The sequence below is a fragment of the Eschrichtius robustus genome, chromosome 13 (genome assembly GCF_028021215.1).
Source record: "Eschrichtius robustus isolate mEscRob2 chromosome 13, mEscRob2.pri, whole genome shotgun sequence".
Classification (NCBI taxonomy): domain Eukaryota; kingdom Metazoa; phylum Chordata; class Mammalia; order Artiodactyla; family Eschrichtiidae; genus Eschrichtius; species Eschrichtius robustus.
This window is the reverse complement of record NC_090836.1, coordinates 102,366,054-102,391,026: the sequence shown is the minus strand read 5'-3', so window position 1 is coordinate 102,391,026 and position 24,973 is coordinate 102,366,054. Positions and strand designations below refer to the sequence as shown.

The window sequence follows — 24,973 nt, the reverse complement described above, 5'->3', positions numbered from 1 at the left end:
AAGCACCACCAGAAACAGAACGTTTTGGGGCAACTACCAGTCTGCTTTCTGTCACTATAGTTTTGCCTTTTCTGAAACGTCATATGAATGTGGTCTTTCAGTGTGTAGCTTTTTTTATGCCTGACTCCTTTCACTCAGCATGATGATTTTGAGATTTATCCGTAGTGCAGTGTGGATCAGTAGTTTGTTCTTATTGCAGCCAGTAACATTGAGTGGCTATGTCACGTTTCACGTGTACCTTCTCCTGGTTTCCAGTTTGGGTTTCTAGGAACAAAGTGTCTGTGAACACTTGTATACCAGTGTCTGTGCCAGACACATGCTTCATTTCTCTTGGGCAAGTACCTGGTAATGGCTGAATCACTGGTAAATATGTGTTTAACTTTGTAGAATCTGCCAGTTTTCCTAAGTGGTATTTTTTTTTCTTTTTGCACTCTTCCTTTTTTAAAAATTATTTATTTATTTATTTATTGTTTTTGGCTGTGTTGTGTCTTCGTTGCTGCATGCGGGCTTTCTCTAGTAGCAGCGAGCGGGGGCTACTCTTCCTTGTGGTGTGTGGGCTTCTCATTCCGGTGGCTTCTCTTGTTGCAGAGCACGGGCTCTAGGCACGCGGGCTTCAATAGTTGTGGCACACGGGCTTCAGTAGTTGTGGCACGTGGGCTCAGTAGTTGTGGCTTGCAGGCTCTAGAGCACAGGCTCAGTAGTTGTGGCACACGGGCTTAGTTGCTCCGCGGCATGTGGGATCTTCCCGGACCAGGGCTTGAACCCATATCCCCTGCATCGGCAGGCAGATTCTTAACCACTGCACCACCAGGGAAGTCCTAAGTGGTTTTTTTTTTTTAATTAATTAATTAATTTATTTATTTTTGGCTGTGTTGGGTCTTCGTTTCTGTGCGAGGGCTTTCTTTAGTTGTGGCGAGCGGGGGCCACTCTTCATCGCGGTGCCTGGGCCTCTCACTGTCGCGGCCTCTCTTGTTGCGGAGCACAGGCTCCAGACGCGCAGGCTCAGTAGTTGTGGCTCACGGGCCCAGTTGCTCCGCGGCATGTGGGATCTTCCCAGACCAGGGCTCGAACCCGTGTCACCTGCATTGGCAGGCAGACTCTCAACCACTGCGCCACCAGGGAAGCCCCTAAGTGGTATTTTTAAAATACCAAATTTGCCTTCTTAAAAGTGACAACTTGGGGAATTCCCTGGTGGTCCAGTGGTTAAGACTTCATGCTTTCACTGCCGAAGTCCTGGATTCAATCCCTGGTTGGGGAACAAAGATCCTGCAGGCTGCGGGGCGTGGCCAAAAAAACACAAACGACAACTTGTTCTTTCAATGTGAATTTTTAATTACTAGTGAGATTTATATTTTCCCACATTTTTGTTAAGTGGTTATGTTTCCTTTTTGGTAGTTACCTGTTTTGGTGTTTTACCCATTTATCTATTGGGGTCTTATGCATTTTCTTTCATAACTTGCTATGATGTGAATTCTTTATTTTTTTTATTTTTTTGGTTTGTTTGTTTATTTATTTAGGCTGCGTTGGGTCTTCATTGCTGTGCAGGCTTTTCTCTAGCTGCAGCAAGCGGGGGCTACTCTTCGTTGCGGTCCGCGGGCTTCTCATTGCAGTGGCTTCTCTTGTTGCGGAGCACGGGCTCTAGGCACACAGGCTTCAGTAGTTGTGGCACACAAGCTTCAGTAGTTGTGGCACGTGGGCTCAGTAGTTGTGGCACGTGGGCTCTAGAGCGCAGGCTCAGTAGTTGTGGCGTGTGGGCTTAGCTGGCCCGTGGCATGTGGGATCTTCCCGGACCAGGGCTCAAACCTGTGTCCCCTGCATTGGCAGGTGGATTCTTAACCACTGCACCACCAGGGAAGCCCCGTGAATTCTTTATTACCTGGACATTAGTTATTTGTTGTGAATTTCCCTCCCCTGGTTTTCATGTTCCTTTTGATTTCAGCCATGCTTCTCTTGGGCATAAGGGGAATTTTGAGTGTTCGGGGTCGGGGGCAGCTCTTGACCTTTGCGATTTCCCTTCTGGCTTTAAACTGGGTGTCCTGGGTGTGGCCGTGGTCTGCGTGTCTGTTCTGGCAGCATCTCTGGGTGTGGTGCCCATGGCTGGTCCTGGCGATGGTTCTGGCAGGCCTCTCCCCACCTCATGGGTGAGAGAGGCAGGTGCGTGGGGTTTCCCTGAGAGAGTAGAGTTTCTTCCTCCTGAGTTTGTCATTGGTACTGAAGTAGTTACGCTAATGATAACATCTGTGTGGTGTCCACAGCTGACAGCGAACGTCTAGCCCCCCGTTCCTTTCGGAGCGTGTTGGCGCTGGGTCTCCCAACCCTCACCTGCCGGGCGCGCAGGGGCTGCAGGTGCTCAGGAAGGCGGGGTCGGGGTGGGCCCTGTCCGGACGCCCAGGGGTCTTCTTAGCACACGTGACAGGCCCACCTGCCTGTGGAGCCATTGCTCTGAGCCCTGGGCGAGCTAAGTGAGGGGGCTTCAGCCCTTGTGTCGTGTGGTGTTTGGGGCGTCTTCGGAAGCTCTTTCTAGGTCAGAGCCCTTGTGACTGAGATAAAGTGGCAAGTCCATGCCCTGTGTCCTGCGTGGGGCACCCAGGCCTCAGGTGGACCGCGGCTGGGCCACGTCCCTGCTGTGGTCACCTGGGCAAGTCACCCCCCTCACTGAACCTGCTTCCTGTTCACTTGGGACCACGCATTTATTCACACAGCATTTATTGAGTGCCTGCTGTGTGCCTGGCTCTGCTCTGGGCACTGAAATCTGACGGTCATCCACACAAGTCCCTCCTCCTGAGATGCTTTCATGCAGTGGGGGACAGACAGCAAACAGATATGAAACACCAGTGGTGATGATGGCAGTAAAACAAGGTGATGTGACAGGGAAGCCCCTTGGGCCACATTTAATGTGGTGTCCAGAGAGGCTCTCTGAAGAGGTGAGAGTCGTCTAAGCTGCAGCTGGAATGACAGGAAGGAGACACCTGTGCAAAGGCACGGGGGCAGAGAATCGGAGGGGGAGGGGCCAGCAGCAGCACGGGGAGGGGCTGTCATGGAGAGCTTTCTCAGAACTTTGGCTTTTATTCCGAATTCCTTGGGAAGGTTCTAAGGGGGGCAGGGAACAATCTTTAAATAAAGATCCTGTGGCTGTGGTGTGGAAGGCAGACTGTCGGGTGGGAGTGGAAGGGGCAACCAGTGCATTCTAGGGGTGATGGCACCAGCCCGGGTGGGAGGCTGGCAGTGAGGGGGACTTTCTGATGGCCATGTGGGCTGGAAGCATACGGGGGGTGGGCTGGTCCCCTCTGAGAGGTTGTTTGGGAGTGGCCCGTCGAGGCGGGGGCAGCCGGCCCAGGGTGACCTTCGGGCTGGGCCCCAGCAGCCCCGGTGTGAGCTGAGCCTTCGCGTTTGGAGGAAGTACTGGCAGGCAGTCTGCTTCAGACTCTCGGGACCCGCAGACTCCTTCACTAACCGGGCCGGGTGAGCAGTGAAGAAAGTGATTTTTCAGCATTTAAAGCAGGGACATGGGACCCCTCGTGTGGCCCCCGCTGGGCCAGGCCTGGCGGCACGTGGAATCCTAGAGAAGACAGTGGCATGTATTTTGTGCCACCTCCAGCACTCCACTCCTGCACGCAAACCCTGCATCTTCCCCCAACCCCAGAGCCCCTCCCTCATCGCGCTCCCGGGGTTGCCAGCTGCCTGCTAAGCGCTTTGCATTCATTATCTGGGTCCAGCATTTTCCAAGAATCTCAACGTGGGGGTCTGACAGGTCTGAGGACTTGGCGGTTTCTAACTCTGTGATCTTGGGCTCCTTTTTAACCTCTTGAGAGTCAGCTGCTTCTGTGAAACGGGGCAGTAGTCATAACAGAATGCAGGCAGAGTTTAGTGAGATGATCTGCATAGCTCTACCTGGTGCTCACTCAACATGGCAAATGTGTAACAAATCGTAGCCATCTGGGTGCCCGAGGTACCATCAGGCTCCTTCTGCTTGCAGAATAAAAAGAGAGTGCCGCCCGAGGGGGGCAGTGCTTGACCCTGAGTGATGCTGATGGTGAACTTGTACTTCGCTGTGGCAGGTGGTGGGGATTGGAGACCTGACCCACTGCTTGTCATGACCAGAGCTGCTTCTGTATCCCCCGCGGGACCAGGAAGCAGTCGGCGTGGGCAGTCTTTGAGCATTTCGCCTGATAGGCCTTCTGCTGGGCTTTAGGCTCAGAGGGAGCTGAGAGTAAACAAAGTCACGGGAGAGTTCCTGTTTTGTTTGGAATAACACGGCCCCTTTGCTTAATTTTGTAGGGATCTGTAAGGGCGTGAATTGGGCGTTGCCTGTCGTAAAGGTGTGGCAGGAATGTCAGGGCGGTGATGCAGAATGATGTGGACAGCGACATTCCACCTGGTGCCTGCCAGCTTGGGGATGCCGCTGTCAGTCCTGCGGCCTCTCCCAGCCTTTGCCCCCAAGGCTGACGGGTGGCCTTTGTCTTAATCAGGCTCGCTGACCTGGACGCCTGACTGATGAGGCCCCTTCTTTTTCCCTCGCATGGGAGCCAGGCAGGGCGTGGGAGTGGGTGGGCTGCAGACTGCCCGTGGCAGCCCGGCAGAGGGCAGAGGGCAGAGGGCAGGAGCTGGTGTGGAGCCTGGGTCTCTGGTCATGGTGACGTAAGCAAAGGCTGGGGTTTTCTGCCTGCGGCTCAGTCTTCCAGAGCCTGATGGCAGACTCCCCGGAGGAGGGAGCATGGGCTGCAAGTCAGGGGGCCTGGCCAGTCCCTGCACCGCCTGTGAGGACAAGGGAGAGCCCCGCATCAGCGGCCCCCAGGTTCCCGCCTCCAAGGTTGGGTTAGGTCAGGTCCTTCCAGCACCCAAGTGCGAGGACTCAGTCACGGTGGTAAAGTAGTTTCCGGAGAAGAGAAAGAAACCAGGAGCAATTTAATATCTTGGGTTTCTAAGAAATAGCTCTGCAGCATATCTTGGAATTTTGTCGGATCTGTCTAGACACCTGCCTTTGTGGGTCCCACTCTGTGCCAGGCGCGGGCTCTCCACGCCCATGGTCTCAGTCTGTGTTCACCCCCAGAAACCTGGGGGTCAGAGAGGCTGCAATGCTTGCCCGCTGTCGCATGGCAAGCGCAGAGCTGGAGTGGAAACTCAGTCCTTCCTACCAGAGCCTGTGGGCTTTTTCTCCTTGTGTGGGAAAGAGTACCATAAAGATTTATCATAAAGAAATCCTGTTTGTAATAAAAAGAAGAGTCAGTCTGGCATGCCGAAAGGCTCCGTGGTGCCGGGGTGAGGGTAGGGGTGGACGTCCTCCCTGCTTCCTGTCTGCAGCTGAGAGTGGTTGGCAAAGGGGCAGCTGTTCCTTTAAGTCGGATTCTCCGTGGGAGCTGCCGCAGCCTGGGGTGGGGATGGGGGGAGGGAGGTGCCTGCCTGACAGATCTCCCCTCCTAAGCCCTTCCGGCTCCCAGCCAGACAGCCTGCCCATGACATTCCCTCTGATTCCGTCTTTCCTTCCCCACCGAAGCTGCTGATTCATCCACAGGCTGGAGTCCACTGTGCCGTCAGGGGCGGGGGGGGGTCTCAGGCCACCGCTGGGTGGAGGAAGGGGGCCTCCCAGGAGGTGGCCTTGAGCCTCTTTGGGTGCCCCATGGTGGGGTGTGAGGGAAAAGGGGGCTCTGAGCATCACAGAGCCCTGGCCGCTTTCTGACCAGAAACACAGGTCGGGGGCGGGGTGGGGGACAGGACCCGGGCTCGGCCAAGGTCACGGGGCTGGGGCCAGGTTGACCCATCCTTCCTCACTCCTCTCTGGTCTCCCTGTGCAGGGTGCTTCAAGGATGACCGCATCGTCTTCTGGACTTGGATGTTCTCTACCTACTTCATGGAGAAGTGGGCTCCGCGGCAGGACGACATGCTCTTCTACGTGCGCCGGAAGCTGGCGTACGTGGGCAGTGAGGGCGCCGTCGACGGGCGGAAGGTGAGTGGCCCCTCGGGGCCCGGCCAAGCCTCCCTGGAGGTCTGCTCTTGGTGTGAGAGAGGGGCCTCCCTGCAGTCCTTGTGCGAGTCAAGAGGGGAACATGGTGTTCATTTAGCACCTGCCAGGCGCCGGGAACTGTGCGGGGAGGGCCGCACCCGCGTCCGGTGGCCGGATGCGCTGGGCTTGTGTCGATAGACATCATTATTAATCTTCACCACGACCCTGGAAAGCAGCGATTATTATCACCGTAGTACCTTGGAGGAAACACGGACAGAGGCTGGGTGATTTGGCCAGCATCTCATAAGTAGTAAATAAATGGGGGAGCAAAGATTTTGACGCCAGCGGGCTGCGGCCCTCCCTGGCTGCGGGCAGTTGAGCCGGCTTGGTGACGATGCTGGTGCCTACCAGCCCCTGAGCCCTCACCACGCACCCGACATGGTGCTGAGCGCCCTGCCTCCCGGTCTCGTTGTGTCTTCCCAGCGACTCAGCAGGGCAGGGGTTATTATCCCCTTTTTACAGAAGAGGAAGCCGAGGGCTCACAGGTGAAATGAGTCGCCTCAGGTGTTTCATCTGCTAAGTTTGTGCAGAGCAGTTGATGGAACAGACTTTGAATGTTTTTCAGAAGCTTTATTTAGTATTTTGTAAAATGTTTAAGCAACCTGTATGCCAAACATGGAAACACATTGCTTCCCTTTAAATACACAGAAACGGGAGGGCCGTGGAGGCAGGTCTTTGCAGCGTGCCCACCGCAGGGCCTGCAACCCCGGGCCGGGGCTCGTTACCTGGGGCTTGTGCCTTCCCTGCCATGTGCCTGCTCTTTGAGCTGACGTGTGATGGGTTTTCTGCAGATGGACAGGCCTGGTGCCCGCTGCAAAGGAGGCACGGTGGCTTGCATGCCGGCGGCCATATGGCTGGTCTGGCCGGGCTGCGTGTCGTGCAGGAAGGCCCAGGGGTGGGCCAGGGTCCTCTGGTGTCCATCTGGTGTCTGCAGCAGCTGGCTGTGTGGCCGTGTTGTCACTGGGGCCAGTGGGCACTGGAAGCCTGAAGTGCATCACGTGGAGCCAACACAGTGTGGCAACTGTAGTGACCAGAAGGGAGGGGCGTGGTCAGCAGAGGCCACCTGGGTGAGGTGAGTCTGTAAGGGAAGGAAAAGGTGCTCCGCAGCAGAGGGGCCGATGGCCAAGCTGTGGGTCTGAGCACGTAGCAGCCCCGTGTGTGCAGGTGGTTGCCAGTGGTCTGTGTGGCTGGGTGTAGAAAGGTGGAACCCGGCATGTCAGGTGGGTGGGGCCAGATCACGTGGGTACTGAGGGTCATGCCCAGGAATTTGGGTTTTATCCCCAGAGCCCTGGGAAACCACTGAGCCTGATAAACCGAGGAAGGGGACGTGGTCAGGGTTCCATTTAGCAGGCTCTCGGGCATAGGTGGAGGAAGGGCTGGAGGGGGTCAGAGTAGAAGTGAGGAGCTGCCAGTGGTGGGCCAAGCCGGGGGGAGGAGGGGTCAGCTCCGAGGAAGGTCCAGGAAGTGGGCTTAACTAGCAGGGCTTCAGGTGATTGAATGTGGGGCGGAGGGGAGACTCGGCCTGGCAGCCAGGTCTCTGGCTTGGGCCTGGGATGAATCTGGAGAGGACACAGGAGGAGGGCAGGTGTTGGACGGGTTGAGTCGCAGGTGCCTGTGGGACATCCAGATGGCAGCGTCTTCCAGGCAGTGGGTTTCCTGTCTGAAACTGAGCAGAGAGGTCAGGGAGGAGCTACAGATTTGGGACCATGGGCACCAAGATGGCATGGGAAGAGGAGGGAGCCTTGGGGGAGTAACAGAGAGGCCTAGGACAGAGCCCTGAGCCCGCCTGGCATGGGAGGGACCAGCTGGAGCGACTGGCTGGAGAGGTGGAGGGCTCCAGAAGTGGGCGGGCGTGGGGATGCAGGACGAGAAGGGGGACAGGCCATTGGATCTGGTGACCAGAGGCTGTGGCACAGGCCTCGCCTGCACGGCCTTGGTGCTGGGTGGGACCCGAGCCACACTCAGTGTGGGCAGGGGGAGCCCTGGGAGGGATGAAGGGGTGGCATTTGGGGGCAGGTATTGGTGGAGAGATCCTGAGTTGAGCACCTTCGGGAGCCTGGCCCAAGGTCCCCAGTCACACCTGCCCTTCCAGGCCAGCGTCGTCTCCCCCGACTGGCCTTGTCACCTAGTCAAGTCAGCTCCTCTCTAGGGCTCAGCCTCTCCTGGAAAAGGGGGCCGGGTTAAGGCCGTCCCATCGCACACACCTGGGGGGCCAGAGGTGTGGGTGATGTGACCACACGAGTCCCCTGGCAGAGGGTGGTGAGAGGCTTGGGAGCCTCGGAGCCGGCGACTCCCGTGATGGGCACGCTCTCCTCTGTCCTCGGCGCGGCCCCGGGGGTGCAGGCACTGCTCCCTCCATGGTTCGCCAGCGAGGAGACTGGAGCCAGGGAGCACCCGCCTGAGGGCAAACAGCCGGGAGGCAGCAGGGCTGTGGCCTCCGACTTCTGTCCCCCACCTCTCCGGCCTGTTGGCATCTGCTGGGGTTCAGATTGCAGATGATGGGTTTTTTTTTTGCAAAATCTTGGTGTTTTCTCGAAGGCAGGGAGACCAGAGGCTCCAGTAAGGACTGGGCACATCTGAGGCTCTCAGCTGTGCCTTGGGTTTCGGTGCCTGGAGAGGCCCCGGCTCTAGTCAGGGAGGGTTTTCTTAGCCCAACTTGGCCTTGAATTCTCCAGGCGGGCAGGCGGGAACAGGGAGAGGTCAGGTCTGCGTGTTCCCAGAGCGGCCGGGCAGGGAGGCGAAAGGAATGGGCAGACGATGGCTCTTTCTCGTGGGGAAAGAACCCTGGACTCAGGCCGGAGGAGTTTGGAGCAGGAGGCCCAGGGCCACGTGCGAGCTCTCCTGAAGGTTGGGGGGTGTTGAGGTCGGAGGGGAGCCTGAGTCCATGGGAGCGTGTGGCAGTCTAGCTGTTCATGTGCTGGAATGTTCCATTGAACACCTGCCGTGGGCTCTGTACAGATGCCTCTCTCCCAGCACTGGGAGCACAGAATGACTCAGACTTGGCCTGGTCCTCGGGGAGCCCGCAGTCTGTTGGAACTGACAGACAGCATGGCCAGTGACACGTGGAGCCGTCGGTGCTGTGATGGTGGGAAGAGTGTGGGTGTCTGGGGACCCACAAAGAGGAGGAGGTGACATCTGGCTGGAATGTTGTAGGACAGCGAGAGGGGACGGCGGTGGACTGAGGACATTCATGTGGAGGGACCGGCACACACAGAGCAGGAGGGGCGTGTCAGGCGCACACGTGACGGCGCCCTGCCGGGGTGGGCCGTGTCACATCTGCCGGTAGTGTTTGGAAGGCAGCCGGCGGGCAGCGATGTGGGGAGACCCCACAGGCCTGGGGGTGCGAGGTGGGCAGGGAGGGGGAGTGGGGAGACCACACAGCCGTTCCCAGGCAGCTTCTCTGCCCGCACTGCTCAAAGGAACAGAAAGGCAAGCCCCTGGCAGGCGTGCTGCGGGCCCTGCCGCAGCGCCTGCGCGCTGCGGGTTCTCTGCGGCAAGCCCGGGCTGCCTCCGGCCCCCTCCTCATCCTGCAGCCTAGCGGCACCCGGTCACCATAGCAACCCCAGGGCTGCCTGCGCTCGGCCAGTGGTGGAGGGTGGCTGGGTGGACGGGCCGCCGGTAGGCGAGGTGAGGAGCAGCAGCGTGGGCGGCACAGGATGCTGGGGACCCCCCCCCCCCCAACCCGCTGCAGGGCCTGAGGGACGACCTTGGAGGCTGAGTTCTTGGTGAACTCTGGGTCACATCGCTAGAGGGCCCAGGGGTAAGGTTGGAGCCCACATCTGCGTTAACACCTGGCGGGTGCAGTGGTGAGGGAGAAGGTGCCCCCGTGGGGCTGGGACTCACTTCCGCCCTGGGCCTCGCAGCTGGCTGAGGCCGAGCCCGAGGTGGAGGTGGAGGTTTACCGGCGGGACTCCAAGAAGCTGCCAGGCCTCGGAGACCCTGACATCGACTGGGAGGAGAGCGTCTGCCTGAACCTCATCCTGCAGAAGGTACAGGGGTGCCGCGGGGCAGGGCTGCGGGAGGGGGGCTGTCAGAAGGCGCCGAGGGACAGCAGACCCCTCCACAGCCCCGTCCTGCGCTCTCTTCCAGCTGGACTACATGGTGACGTGCGCTGTGTGCACACGAGCTGATGGGGGCGACATCCACATCCATAAGAAGAAATCCCAGGTGAGCCCTCTGGCCGCCCCGTGTTTATTTTGGGAGGCAAGTCCTCCTCCTCCCTTCCCTGCCACGAGGTGAGCGTCTGGCTCCAGAAATCCATTCAGCCCCCGGGGGCCTGTGTCCTGCTCAGGAGCACTGAACCAGTCATCGCAGACGGCTTCCTCCCGAGTGGCAACCTTGAGCGTGGCCTGGCCCTGGGCAGTGTGACCGCGGTGACCTGTGCCTTGGGCAGCACACCCCACCCCACTGAGTGGCTCCGGGTCTGGGTGCAGGGCCGGGGCCCCACTCAGTCCTTCGCATCTCCTTTCTTTCAGCAAGTGTTCGCATCCCCCAGTAAACATCCCATGGACAGCAAAGGGGAAGAATCCAAGATCAGCTACCCCAACATCTTCTTCATGATCGACAGCTTCGAGGAGGTGGGCTCTGTCTCCCTCTAGTTCCCCCTCATCAGGGAATGCGAGGGAATACGAGACGCTTTTCCCTCAGGCCTCACATGCCTTCAGAAAGGCCGTGGGCGCTGGGCTGGGCTCCCGCTCTTCCTGTTGTTTGACTCGGGGCAAGTGAGTTCACCTGGCTCAGAGCCTCGGTATTCTCATCTGTAAAATGGGCACCAGGGTTGAAAGATCAAAGAGCTCATGAATAATGGGAGAATGCGTCGTAAACGCCTACAGAGAGTGCTTCCCAGGCAGGAGGAATCGTTGTTAATGGCCCTTAAACTCTGAATCAGGGCCTCCACACCTTGGGACCCTAGGATGTCCAAGATGGCTGGGGCTCTAGAAGTCATGTGGACCAAGCTTCTATTTTAAAGTTGGGAACGCTGGGGCCCAAGGCAGGTGACTTGACTGGGAAGTGTGGGCTGCCAGGGACCCAGCTGTGTCCCACCTGCGACCCTGCCAGCCCCTGTCCAGCCACCCTCCCCTGTCGAGGCCCTGGCAGCAGTGCCGGTACCCACCGGAGGGGGTCGGGGCCATGGGAGGACTCAGGAAGAAGGGGGCCTGTGTTTCAGGGCTCTTCTCGATTGGGTTGGTGTGTTGAGGCATCTCAGGCTCACACGGCTCGTCCGTGGCAGAGCTGAGATTTGAACCTCAGTCTGTATGACCTCAGAGCTCGGCCTGTACCCCGGCCCCCGGGAGCGGTGACTCGAGCAGGGGCGGGGTGTGGAGTCCCCCGCAGGCCACCCCGGCGGTCGGGCGGTCCGTCCATCGGGCTCCTGAGCTGGTGCCTGCACGCGAGCCGTGAAGCTTGGGGCGGGTGGGCCGAGCGCCCACAGCCAGGGTGGAAGAGATCCTAGAAAGCGGGCCAGACGGTCCCCGTGGACCGTTTAACTCCCTGGCGTGAGGAAGAGTGATGGAGGCAGTGTCCTTCCAGTGGCTATGGCGGGTGCGTCCTCTTCCGGTCCCAGAGTCACTGTTATCAACCCCACCCCCTTGTAGCTGCCCCCGCCCCGCGGTAGCCTGTCCGCCTTCCTGTGCTGGTCTTGGTGGAGCCGTGGGGGGGCCTTGAGCAAATACCCTGAGGTCTGTGGCTCAGCGTTCCCACCTGCAAAGTGGGAGTTCCTGAGCAGTCCGCCCTGGGCCAGTGAGAGGGTGCTGGGCCGGGAGCCGGGCTGCGGTTGGGTGGTGGCAGCTGGCAGGTGATGAACCCGTCTCGGCCTCGTGCCCCACCCCAGGTGTTCTGCGACATGACCGTGGGCGAAGGAGAGATGGTCTGTGTGGAGCTGGTGGCCAGTGACAAAACCAACACGTTCCAAGGGGTCATCTTTCAGGGCTCCATCCGCTACGAGGCGCTCAAGAAGGTGTACGACAACCGCGTGAGTGCAGGGCGGGCGCAGGGCCCAGGGGCGGGCACCCCCCAGGCCCCCTTCTGCCCTCGCCCGGCTCGGAGCTGCACCTGCCCCTCCTCGGAGCGCCCGCAGCCCCCCGGAGCCCCCTTAGGCGGTTGTGTTGTGCTCTCTACAGCACGCCTCGGCCCACTCTGGCCCACTCCGGCCCCCGAGGGAAGACCCTCCTGGGATTGGCCCCTGCTTGACTGAACTGAGGGGAGAGGAGTCCAGGTGGACGGGCCGCTCGCCCGCAGCTGAGCGCGGTCCCGAGGACGTCCTCTCTCCGGAGCCTGGGAGGAAGGGACGGGGGAGGTGGTCTCAGGTCCCACTGGGCTGGGGCTCTCTTCCCGGCCTGTGCTGGCCCTGCGTGGGGCATGGTCATCGGGCTGAGAGGGGCATCAGCCAGGGATCCCTAGCGCCCCGGCACCGCCCTGCCTTGTGGGCGAGCCCGGGTCAGCCGGGGCTCGGTCCGCCTGGAGGTGGGCTGGCAGTGCTCAGGGGCTGCTCGTGCCCCCAGGGAGCGGGCGTCCCGACCTGCCTGGCTCAGGCCCTCTCCCACCCATCCGCAGGTGAGTGTGGCGGCCCGCATGGCGCAGAAGATGTCCTTTGGCTTCTACAAGTACAACAACATGGAGTTTGTGCGCATGAAGGGGCCACAGGGCAAGGGCCACGCTGAGATGGCGGTCAGCCGTGTGTCCACTGGCGACACGTCCCCCTGCGGGACCGAAGAGGACTCCAGCCCGGCTTCGCCCATGCACGAGCGGGTAAGGGCCGCGCAGCTCGGGGAGGGGCCTCCCGCCCCTCAGATCTGCTTCCCACCGTCTCCCTGACCCTTACAGCCCCCGCTGAGGCGGGTGTCATCATCCCCAGCCTTCTGGGGAGGAGGCCGAGGCTCAGAGAGGGCAGGTGACTTGCCCACCGTCGCAAAGCAGGTTATTGCCTGGGCCCTGAGCTGCCGCTGCAGTGGGGCTCAGTCTCCAGGGTCCTGGCGCCTGCCTCAGTGGACCTGCTGGGCGAGTGTGGGCACGTGACCCGCCTTCCCGGAGGGTGAGACAGGGGTGATGAAGAGCGAGCCTCCCCTCCTGCTCCAGCAGGATCAGCCGGGGTGCAGAGGCCCTGGGGCCGCCCAGCTCTTCTCTCTGCCCCGGCCACTTGTTTACAAGGTGTTGTGCACCTGAACTGCTGGGAGGCCGCCAGCAGCCCGTGGGTGGGCCTGAGCTTTCCTGTCTGCAGGCCTGGGGACCCAGGCTTGCCCAATTTACTTGCCCTGTCCCAGGTCACATGGCTCTCATGTGACAGCACCGAGCCTTTGAGCCCTGCTCTTTCTAGGCCACTGTCCTTCCCCAGGGGTGGGAAGCTGAGGTCAGTGGCAGCTTTATTCGTAGAGCCTCCAGGGGGCCCCAGGGCTCAGGCAGGGGAAAGTCTCCAGCCCACTGGCTGCTTTGCCCCAGTTGGGTCTTCAGAGGGGGCTGCTCGGAGCTGGGCATCTTGGATGAAGACAGGGCACTGGGGGCACCTCCAGGAGAGGGGCTGCTGGGGGGCTGGAATCCGGGTGCTGCTGCTTGCGTGACCTGGGACCGGTCTCTTCTCCTGAGCCTCAGTTTGCTCATCCAGAAACGGGGTGAAAACACCTGCCTCCTGAGGTGTTGGGGGCTCAGAGGAGCCGCTGAACATCAGATGGGGCCCTCAGGTTACAGTTGCTGTGGGGACGACTGCTGATCTGCTTGGGAAAATGGCTCCCGAGCGTGTAAGTCGCGCATCACTGCTGGCGCGCCCGAGACGGGGGAGCGCATACTTGCAATACTTTTAATTCTGTAAAATTACGTTCACCTTGCACATCTCCAGGTAGTCAGATGGCGGTTTTCCTTCTTTGTTTGTCTTTTTTTACTTTGAAGTTTCTGCAATGAATGTGTTTTATAAGCAGAACAGAAGCAATAAACGCTCTTTTTTGTGATGATGGGTGAGAATTCCAGGCAGGGGCCTCTGTTGTCTTGGGAATAGAGGTGGTTTACAGTTGAGATAAGGAGCCTTATTCTTCTCCTTGGTCCTAAATTGCCCACTGAGGCCCTAACGAATGTGTATGTGAAACCCCTTGTGAAGACGTGGGCTGGGCTTGGGCTGGACAAACCTGGGTGCCAGTTCCAGCCACTTGTTTGCTGAGTGACCACAGATAGGTTACTAGACCTGCCCGGGCCTTGATTTTCCATCTGTCAAATGGGGGTGATGATCTTTCTCACTCAGGGTGGCTGCGGGGGTGAAGGAGACGGTGCCTGGGAAAGTCCCTGGCCCATAGTAGCAGGGAGGCCTGGGGTCAAGGGGAGGGGCTTGCCAGGGTCACGCAGCTGTCAGTGGCAGGCCCTGACCTCCCAGGACTGCACGGGCCCCCTCCACCTCTGTGCTCACTGTCGCTTGTCCCTTCCCTTTTCCAGAGGGGTTGTTTGTAACCAGCGCATGACAAATGCAGACTCTGTGTGTATTGTGGTTTCTGGTGTTTGTTTTTTATCTTTTAAAAACCTTCCCTGGATTGTGGGAGGACCTTCTGGAGCCCAGCGGCCGCCGGGACTCTGGTGGATGTCGGAGCCGTGACGAGGAGGCTGATGGGGCTCCCGAAGTCTCAGTCCCAGCTCGTCTTGTTCCTCAGATTCTTGTTTGCATGGGGAGGAGGGAGGAGATGGGCCACGTTCCCTCTGCCTGGAACGCCCTTCCCCCCCTTCTTCACCTAGCGAACTCCTACTCGTCCTTCAAGACCCAGCTCGAGCGGCATCTCCTCCAGGAAGCCTTTCCTGATTTCCCAGGCTGTTGATTCCTTTTGCCTCTGTGCTCCCCTGTACCCTGTGCTTCCCTTTTTCTGTCTCAACAACCAACATTCGGTCTGTGGTTGTCACTTTTGGGTCTCTTGCCCCCAGCAGACTGTGAGCTCCTTGAGGGCAGGGACCACTGTCATGTGCCTGTCTGTCCTTAGTGCTGCCCTGAGTGGGTGTGGAGAATGGTTGGTGAGTGGCAGTGTGGCTGGAAGAGAGGAGAGGAGGAGATGGAAGCATGGACCGCTTGGCCACTGCACGTCTATGAAAGGATGCTGGGAGAGAGGGGGGATGGGACATGGTAGCCGAAAGAAGAAATCAGGGTGAAGAGCACGGCCTTAGGGGCAGAAGACCTGGGTTGCAACCCGGTGTGGCCACCATCCTGCTGGGTGACCTCGGGCACGTCAGGGTCGCTGTCCCGCCTTAGTTTCTTCTTTTGTCAGATGGGCTGATGCCGGTTCCCGTCGTGGGTGGTGGGGAAGGTTCGGTGCCGCGGCAGCAGCCAGGCTTGCTTTGGGCTCTGACGGCCCTCTGACCAGCGTCTGAGGCCCACAGGAGGGCAGCCCGGTCCCTCCCGGGGCGGCGCTGGCGGCTAGTGCCCGCCGGGCCCCGGCAGGGCGGGTGTCCTCGTCATTCGAGGCGGGAGATGGGTGGGCGCTGGGACCCCGGATCGGTGGGCCACTCTGGTGACTCGCCCCTTGTTCCCAGGTGACCTCCTTCAGCACTCCCCCAACGCCCGAGCGCAACCACCGGCCCGCCTTCTTCTCCCCGTCCCTCAGGAGGAAGGTGCCCCGGAGCCGCATGGCGGAGATGAAGAAGTCTCACTCGGCCAACGACAGCGAGGAGCTCTTCCGGGAGGATGACGGGGGAGGTGACCCTGCCCCTCCCCGGGCTCCTTCCTCCCCTCCTCCGCAGTTAGAGAGCCGGCAGGTGCCGCGGGCCGGCCGTCCCGGGTTGGGGGTGGAGCCGTGGACAGACAGACAGACAGAGGCCCACCGAGAGGAGCCCCCAGCCCGGCGCTCTCAGCGCTCGGAGTGTGAGGCACAGCTGGCGGTCTGCACTAATTTCAGGGGTGCAGGGCCTTCCCGACGTCACTGGTCTGACCGTTTGGCCGAGCGGGTGGGGGAAACGCCCTGGTCCGCGTGCACATGCTGTCACCTCCCTCCCTGGCTTTTCTTTTTTTTCTTTTTTTTTTTATAAATTTATTTATTTATTTATTTATGGTTGTGTTGGGTCTTCGTTGCTGCTCGCGAGCTTTCTTTTTTTTTTTTTAATTTTTTATTTATTATTTTTATTTTTGGCTGTGTTGGGTCTTCGTTTCTGAGCGAGGGCTTTCTCCAGTTGCGGCGAGCGGGGGCCACTCTTCATCGCGGCGCACGGGCCTCTCACTATCGCGGCCTCTCTTGTTGCAGAGCACAGGCTCCAGACGCTCAGGCTCAGTAGTTGTGGCTCACGGGCCCAGTTGCTCCGTGGCATGTGGGATCTTCCCAGACCAGGGCTCGAACCCATGTCCCCTGCATTGGCAGGCGGATTCTCAACCACTGCGTCACCAGGGAAGCCCACGAGCTTTCTTTAGTTGCGGCGAATGGGGACTACTCTTCGTTGTGGTGCGCGGGCTTCTCGTTGTCGTGGCTTCTCTTGCTGCGGAGCACAGGCTCTAGGCGTGCGGGCTTCAGTAGTTGTGGCTTGCTGGCTCTAGTGCTCAGGCTCAGTAGCTGTGGCGCACGGGCTTAGTTGCTCTGCGGCATGTGGGATCGTTCCTGGACCAGGGCTCGAACCCGTGTCCCCTGCATTGGCAGGCGGATTCTCAACAACTGTGCCATCAGGGAAGCCCTTCCCTGGCTTTTCTTCTCTGGTCGCTCTGGAACCCCGGGGCGGGGGGGGGCGGTCCCTCAGGGTCTCTCCTTGCTCCGTGCGGTCCCCTCAGGGCTCACCTGCCCTCCTCCCCGAGCCCGCGGGCCTGTCTGTCTGGCGGCCCCCTGGGCGTCTCGGCCCGGATGTCGCAGAGGCCCTGGTTCTCACCCACTCAGTCTGCAGTGTCCCCCGGCCGGCCTGCGCCTTCCCGCTGCTCTCTCTGCGCACATGGGCCCCGCCATCAGCCAGCCGTGCAGTGGGGCGGCGGGTCCGTGTTCATCAGAAGAGCAGCGGGAAGCCGTCTGGAGGAGCTGGGCTGTGGCGTTGAACGGTCCGGACCGGCGGGACCCAGAGGCAGAGGGCCTGCTGGACGAGACCCTGGCCAGGGCCAGGAGACGCCGGCACCGGTCTCGACCTGCTCTTGAGTGAGCTTGGGCGAGTGCCTTCCTCGCCTCGGCTCACTTCCAGACCAGCAGGAAAGCACTCGTAGCCCCCAGCCTGCCTTCCTGCGTGACCCGTAGATTGGCTGACGGTGACAGGTCATCCCAGCCTCACCCCCATGTCCTCCCAGTGACAGACAGTAGCAGAGGGGAGCAGCGAAGTGACACAGTGTGGCGATGGGCCAGACCCCACACAGGAGACTCTCCAGGACAGAGAAGGGGGTGTCAGGGAGAGCTCGGAGGGGTGGGCCCTGAGGGGTAGGATCGGGCTGGATAGGCAGGCAGGGGCGCTGGGCGTCGCAGGCCGGGGCGATGGGGCGCCCAGCAGAGGGTCGAGCTGGGCCAGGGAGGAGCCACCTGGAACGGGAGGTGTCCTCCCCGCTGCCTGGGCCTGACCGGCCTTCTCCCCTCCAGCCGACCTGCACAACGCCACCAACCTGCGGTCTCGGTCCCTGTCCGGCACGGGGCGCTCCCTGGTCGGGTCCTGGCTGAAGCTGAACAGAACAGACGGGAATTTCCTTCTTTATGCACATTTAACCTACGTCACTTTGCCGCTGCACCGGATTTTAACAGGTAATTCTGACTTTGCGTGGGACCTCTGGGAAAACCATGGCCCCTGAAGGTGTCCCCTGGGGCCGTGCTCTGGCGCCCACCCCGTTAGTCGAGGGGGAGGCGGCGCTCTCGCTGGCGGGCCGCAGGGCGGAGCCGGGCAGTGGCTCCAGAGTCCCCGCGTGAGCCCCGTTCCCCGTGGCCTCGCCAGGCGGTGCAGGTGCTGCACGCCCATCCGTTCCCCGTCTGCACGGAGGGTGGTCACAGCACCGCAGTTCCCCGAGGGTTGGAAGAGACAACGCCCGCGAACGACGTGGCGCGCTTCCTTCATAAATGGAGCGCTGGAGGTGTGACCGCCCGCGTCTTCCCCGCCGCCCTAGACATCCTGGAAGTACGGCAGAAGCCCATCCTGATGACCTAGCCGTGTGCGGAGCCCACGCGGAGCCTCCAGCCTTGCCCAGGCCTGGGGGTGCTGCCAAGTGCCTACCTGCCCACCGCCACTGGGGTCTTCCGGGACCACCCAGCGCCGCAGCCGGAGCCAGGCGGGACCACTCGACTCCCGGGGCTGGGGCCAGCTCCACCAACACCAGCCCAAACTGAAGTGCCTCGTTCTCCTCCCCGCTGGCTCTGCTCCTGCCCCTGCGCCCACCCACCCGGCACCCTCCGCCCGTCTCTGGAGAACCCTCTGCACCCAGAGAGGACCAGAGATGCCAAGAGGCGTAAGAGAGAGCAGAGGAGCAGCCAGCATCCAGAAGAGTCCAGCGCTACGGACCCGATGTACGCATCCCGACAGACAGCAGGCAGAGACCACTGGCTGGGGGCACGCGGTGTGTCAGACTGTCAGCACTGAAGGAACCGCGCGGTTTCAGGTTTTGTGACACTGTACCGATGACCTACAGCGTCCACGTTAGTCCCGATCGTCTGTCCTCCCTCGTTTACTCCTGGCCGTAGGTGGGTTTCCGCGGGGAGCGGGGAACACGGCTGTCTGATGGTTTTGCCCTGGGCTGGGAATACCTCGCCCCGTGCCCGGCCCCAGACGGGCCCCCACCTGCCAGCATGGCCTTTGCTTCCAGCCAAAGAGCACCATCACCAACACACGCCCCTCCAGTGCGGGGACAGCCATCCCGTCCGCGCCTCAGCTGGCGTGGCCTGCACAGTTTGGGTTCTGAGGGCGGGAGGGAGGGCTTGGTAGCCAGACAGGAGAAGGGTGGGGTCCCTGCCAAAGGGCGAGGAGGGGTCTGCGTTCTCCCAGGAAGGTTCCAGGCGGAACCTCCGTCCCCTGGGGCCGGGGGAGGGGACAGGGTGTTTCATCTTCCCTGGTTTCCTAGAGCTCGTTTCCTTTGACTGGGCGTGCTGGTCCCATTTCTCAGACCAGTCACTGAGGCAAAGGGGAACTGGCTTCCACGTGGCTTGTCAGACCTCGTTCCGGCTTGAAGCGTTTCCACCTACGGTGACACATTGTGCTGTTCTCAAAACCGCGAGCCTCCTCAAGAACAGAAGCGTTTCCCCTGCCCGCGGGAGTCAGCCGTCAGCTGGGTCTCTGCTGCTCCGTTTTGCTTGCGTCCTCAGGAGTGTTTGTTTGAAGGGTTCCTGGTGTACTAGGGTTAGAGATCCTCTGGGGGGAGAAGAGGGAGAGGAGGAGGGGCTTGTTTTCCCGTCCGTTTCCATTCTGCGCGTTCTGAGGGTTTGCGCTGGGCTCCAGGAACCGGGGACTACTTTCGGGCTTCTCCAGATTTTGTATGCTGTTATTAAAACCGAGCTACTGCATTTCATTCTGCCTCAGTTTGCCCACCTGTAGATGGGGCTGATACCACCTACCTCACCGCAGTCTCCGGGGTTCCGGTGCACGACCGGGTCAGGGCGAGATGGCCAGCTCTCCGGCATAGCTCACCTCAGGTCAGGTGGCAGACCATCGGGACACTTACCCTACCCCACCCCCCGGTCACCCAGGCCAGGGAGGCGAGTGGTGGGGTCTGGGCGAACGTCCTTGCGTTCTCTGACAGCGCCTGGCTCATGCTCGGCTGCATCTCAGCTCCCCGCACAACTTCACGTTCCAAAACTGTGTCTTAGGGCAGCACAGAGTCAGGTCACGCCCCAAAGTGTTGGAGCAGAGCCTCAGGGAGCCGTGAGCCTGGCCCGGTGTCCCCAGATGCCGGGTGAGGGTTCTCTGGGGAGCCCAACGCTGCCGCCACGTCTGTGTCCGAGGCGGCGGAATTATAGCTTTTCCTTCAGGCTCCTTTTCTTCCTGGTCTTCTGGGGTCTGAAGACTCTGGCTCAGTTCTTGGGAGAAATGCAGTGCTAACGTATCTGCCGTGGAAGGATGAGGTAGTTCTGCACACGCACAGTGCAGCTACCCTCCCCGTTCTCATCGGGGAGGAGCCCGAGAAGGGTCCTCCCACACCGGAGCCAGAAACCGGCTCCTCCTCAAACGTAAGTCTGCCTCGAAGGGTAACTGAGGGCCAGTTGCAAGGAACGCGTGAACGTGCTTTGCAGAGCTTAGACATGCGGGCCACGGTGGTATTAGAGATCACACCTCACTGGTAAAGCGCGTGAATGTAGGTAGCACCTAGCATGTGCGGGCACCGTGCTAAACGTTTAGGTGCTGTCATCACCCGCTTCTTACAGATGAGGGAGCAGCCACACACAGAGAGGTTGGGACAACAGGAGCCCAACCCAGGCGTCTGGCCCCAGTCGACACTGAGCCTCGACACCGTGCTGCCCCAGGACTGACGCACGAACGTTCCGTGCAGTCGACCTTTCTCGGTCTTAAATCCTCCAGAGGCTACTTCTGACACTGAATTTAAAACATGCTTAGAGGCACTTGGTAACTAGGCAGTAAGCTGTTACTCTGAGTTCTGCTTTTCTCAAAGTCACAAATGACATCAGTAGCAGAGTGACAAGTGATGGGGCCAGAACCGGGGCCCCGACATCCCGGGGCATCCTGGTGTTGACACATCGTACTTCCTGTAGGGCCATCTTTCGTTTTCTGGGAACATGCCTGTCTCTTGTATAACGAGGGGACAGCCAAAGCGCGTGAACATCTCTTAAACGGGAATTGGAATTAAAGTGCAGTTTTCCTTTGAAGAAACCTGTAACCTCTGAGCTTTTTAGGACATTAATAAGAAAGTTATCTTCGTTTTAGAGTCAGACCCGTGTCTTCTCTGTTTCCATCTCCTTCAGCACCTGAAGGTTCAGGCAGTGTTTGTTTAGTCTCCATTCCGATGTCTGATGGAAGGAACTTTCAGTTGTCTGTGAAAACGGCTGAGGCTTGTTATTTCAAAAGAAGGATATTATTTTTAAGTAACAGAGAAGTAGTCAAAGAGAAGAAAAGGCAAAATATTCTAAAGCCAGTCAACTTGGAGATAGCATGGGTTTTCTGGCGAGTCAGAGCCTTGCTAACGTTTGGGCTTTTCAAGGACTGTGAACAAATCATCGGAAATCAATTAGGTTTCTGTCAATGATAATAACGACAGACAGGCATGTTCCTGATGTGATTTTTTTTTTTTTTCAAAGAATCTAGCTAGAATCGAACCAGGATCTATTTTTGCTGTTTTAATCACAGATAAACTAGTCAGTAGAGATTTTTGAAGAATGATGTGAAAACTTTTTTATTTCTTAAAAGACATTCATCAGAGGCAGTCTCTATGCAGTTGGTACATTCTAATGACTGACTTCTGAAAAACATTCGACATTATCATAATGCGGGGGTTTTAAATTGCTGGCCAAAATTCTTCAAAGATTTACCTATAAAACTGTCAACTTTCTAATGCGCCTTGGTGATAGGTTTCACTCTGATAATTCTGTTCAGTTTTCCAACGTAGCTGGAATTTAGTTACAAAGACCAAGTGTCTTTTGCCAGAACATTGATTATTCCTGTTCAGGCTTTCTCTCTTCTGTGTATGAGACAGCAGAATTACTTCCCTTCCAAAAGATAACCGCCCTAATAGGACACAGACTCCGACAGGGATGTGATGCTGGCCGACATCGGGCCCTGGAGCTGGAGTGGAAGTAGCCTCTGGAGGCGTCAGCAGCCCTTCTGGCAGCGCTGCTCTCCGGCCAGGCGGCCAGAGTCCCACCCCGTCCCTCCGGGAGTCGGGTGATGGGTGCACCGGGGCTTCTTCCCTTTGTTCCTGTTCACTGACGGACGCGATTCTCAGCGGAAAAGGACTCCTGCAGCCCTTCGTCTGAGCCCCGGGAACAGACAGCCCTGGAGAACTCCTCGGGACACCGCACAGAAGCCAAATCACTTGAACACCGAGTGGCCTGGGGCTGGGTTCAGAGTCCACAGCGGGTAGAGCTTCAGAAGCAGAGGCAGCCGGCCGCGTGGAGGCGTTGGTGTTTGCAGTTTTCTACTCTTCCCAGGGCAGGCGGGCATCTTCGCGGCTGCGGTTCCAGCCCTGAGCTCAGTAGATGAAAACCAACAGCGACACTCCAACTCCGCTGAGCGGCTGCCAGTGTCCAGTCTTTCGTCCCCCACTTGCTAGAAGGTTGGGCGATTTAGGTGTAAATAGCAATCTTTTATGGTCTCCAAACGAGTTCTGTGTGTGAGAATATGTAAACCTGCGAAGAAAACCTGTTGAGATTTTTCACTACTTTGAGGCTTAACTAAAATTTCTACAAAATATATTTTAGCAGAAACACCAGGACGGCATACACTGACTATATTAGGATCTAACTGGCAGTGCTGTTTCCATAAGCGCTGTCAACAGCTTCTGGGTTACCCATCTTCCACGTACAACAGAAATAATTTCTAAGCAGTTGGTGGTTGGCTGCTAGCTGTGCTTTATGATTTTGCATTTCTTTTGAAAGTTGATTTGCATGTTGGGTGTTATTTATTTCTTCTCTGATGGATCTGTACCTATTTTTTTTCTCCAGTGGGTGTTTCAGATTACAGGTATTACAGCAGTGTGCTAATTTACTGATTGAACCTTAATTCCCCCCCAGAGGTGTCTTAAACTTCTTTTGGAGCTTTCATACAAGTTACTTCATTGAATGACAGAAGCGACCCCATACCCTGGCTTTGGCAGGCCTGGGAGTCAGCAAGGGGTTCTGGAGGCCAGCAGCTGCAATTTGGTCGGATGCTGTTATTTGCAAAATGAAATCAGAGATGTGTTTCAGGGTCAGATCTCTCAGCCCCTATGAAGTCAGTTACACTATAAAATTCCCAAGCCTTTGCCAGAGAACCTCTGCAAAGGCCCTGAGAGAAGTGGGAAAGTGACTAGAATAAAAGGAGTCCCAAGTTCACGTTCTGGCAGGCTTCGCGTGAGCTACTGGTCTTCTGGAAGGTGGTTTTGGAGCGTGGCTGGCTGTTGCCTCCCAGCCCCGGTTCATCAGGTTGACACTGAGAATGCTCACAGCCCCTCAGGCTGACTCTGCCAGAGCCTCCTACTCTGGTTCCTGCAGGTGGAAGCACTGCTCAGGCAGCGGGCTTTTTCTTTCCGTGGTCAGGTGCACTCTTATGTCATAGGGTGATGGGCACAAGTAAGGCCTAAGACACTGTAGAAGGTTATAGAAAATGACAACAAAAAGGGGGGCGGTCTGCGAGGAACACTTCCACAAATCTAGAAATAGAGTAAAGGTCACCACAGCACATGACATCTCTCAGAAACACCAGAGCCAGGATTCTCTGAACTGGCGTCACCAAGGGCAAGCCTGTACTTCGGAAGGCGTACAGACGGTACCTAGAAAGGAGGCAGTTTAGTGGGTAAAAAAGGTGACTTCCTTCTCATTCAGATCAACCCCCTTGTTGTTAATAATTAGGAGGTCCTTTTAAGACAGTCACCTGATTAGTAGACATGTGGGGAGAAAGTCTGTACCCTGGAAGCTACCTGCAGTAACTGCATTCCTGTTCACTGCCTACTCTTCAAGGCTATGCTGCTGTTTGCATTCTTTTATTCTGACCTAGATGCACTTTTAGGAACTACTGTCATGCACTGGCTTAGGAAAAAAATGTTGACTGGAAGGGAAAACCTTTGGGAATTTCATACCGGCAGAAGGGGTAAATGTAAAATAACTGAATCCAGATAATAACATGGTTCACTGTATATATACTTGTTGAATGTGTAAACATGCTGTACTTTGTGCTCGATTGTTAAAATGACAGAACAGCTGGAAAATTTATATGAGGAAGGAAAAATATTTGTTCTGGGGATGATCAAACAAAAGATGTCTTTGCTTTTGCCCACAGCAACATTAAATGCCCTCCTGACTTGGCCTCGACGTAAGCCAACAGGCTTATTAACAAGATACTTCTTTCCTATTTGTGGGTTAAGGGTCTTTCATCATGGAACCTGACTTTAATAAAACAATTAGACTGCTCAGTTTGAAATACCATGGTTTTTAGTAGACTTTAGTGATTATAATTTAAATAAACAATTTTGTTAAAAAGATTTTAGCCAATTTCAGAAACCACTGAAGCTTAGTCCTTCAATGGGCACATACACACCTTCAGGTCACAGTGGAGGGAGCCCGCGTGGCTCTGTCCCCTCGACAAGCTGCATCTCCTTAGGGTTCTGTGAACTGTAAAGGAGAATCACCACCTACCTTCCCAGATGCAGTGAAGTTGGAGACACGTACAAAGGCTGACGTAGTTCCTGGCAACTGTGATAACCATTGTTTCCTCCTGAAATAATGTGCCCAAAGGGTGTTTCATAGGTTATCTTTAAACAAGTCATAAGGGAGCACAGATGTTGCCCAGTGGTTCTCAAATTTGACTTGTGTCAGAAACACCTGTTAAAACCCAGACGGCTGGTGATGAAATATTCTGGAATTAGATAGTGGTGATGGTTGCGCAACTCTGAGAATATAGTAAAAACAGCTGAACTGTGCACGTTAACAAGGGTGAATTCTATAGTATGTGAATTATAGCTCAATAAAAACCAAAACACATGCCTGGGCCCCTGCCCGAGGATCTGGTTGGGTGGGTGTAGGGTGGGGCCCCAGAGCTGGCATCTCTAACGGGTCCCTGGGTGTCGCTGCTGCCTCTCCCACGGACCACACTGCAGAGCCACTGCTCCAGCCCGGCCATTCAGCTGAGCACTAAACGAGGGCCGGCGCAGCGGAGATGCACTCCTCTTTACACAGTACCTACCCGCTTAGTGTCTTCAGCAGTTTCCATTAGATGTTGTCAGTTCAAGAAAAATATTTTGATGGGCAACTCAGTCTTTATAATATTTTCTTTACCAGGAGACACCTCTTAAAAACCAGCTAAGTGCTGAATAACTCAGGAACGTTTTAAAGATACGAACCTTATTCTAAAACTTTCAAAATTATATTACAATGTAATCTGTTAATGCCTTAATAGTGATTTTCTAAATCACCAAAAACTTAAAGTAACATAAACTTA

The 24,973-nt window shown here is 57.5% G+C and overlaps 1 protein-coding gene across 3 annotated transcripts in view; it reads left to right on the top strand.

The window, feature by feature from the left end:
- The window catches only part of KIAA0930 (KIAA0930 ortholog), a 46,208-nt gene extending 22,260 nt beyond the window's left edge, over positions 1-23,948 (top strand). For 2 of the 3 annotated variants that reach the window (XM_068559891.1, XM_068559892.1), the window contains exons 2-10: positions 5,793-5,944; positions 9,865-9,990; positions 10,091-10,168; positions 10,477-10,578; positions 11,832-11,972; positions 12,554-12,748; positions 15,494-15,656; positions 17,494-17,652; positions 18,009-23,948. In XM_068559891.1, the coding sequence (XP_068415992.1) occupies positions 5,793-5,944; positions 9,865-9,990; positions 10,091-10,168; positions 10,477-10,578; positions 11,832-11,972; positions 12,554-12,748; positions 15,494-15,656; positions 17,494-17,652; positions 18,009-18,049 (1,157 nt within the window). In that variant the 3' untranslated portion in view covers positions 18,050-23,948. Of the gene's footprint in view, positions 1-5,792; positions 5,945-9,864; positions 9,991-10,090; positions 10,169-10,476; positions 10,579-11,831; positions 11,973-12,553; positions 12,749-15,493; positions 15,716-17,493; positions 17,653-18,008 lie in introns of all 3 variants that reach the window. The other variant, XR_011075926.1, reaches the window with a different exon arrangement.
- The last annotated feature ends 1,025 nt before the right edge of the window (positions 23,949-24,973 follow it).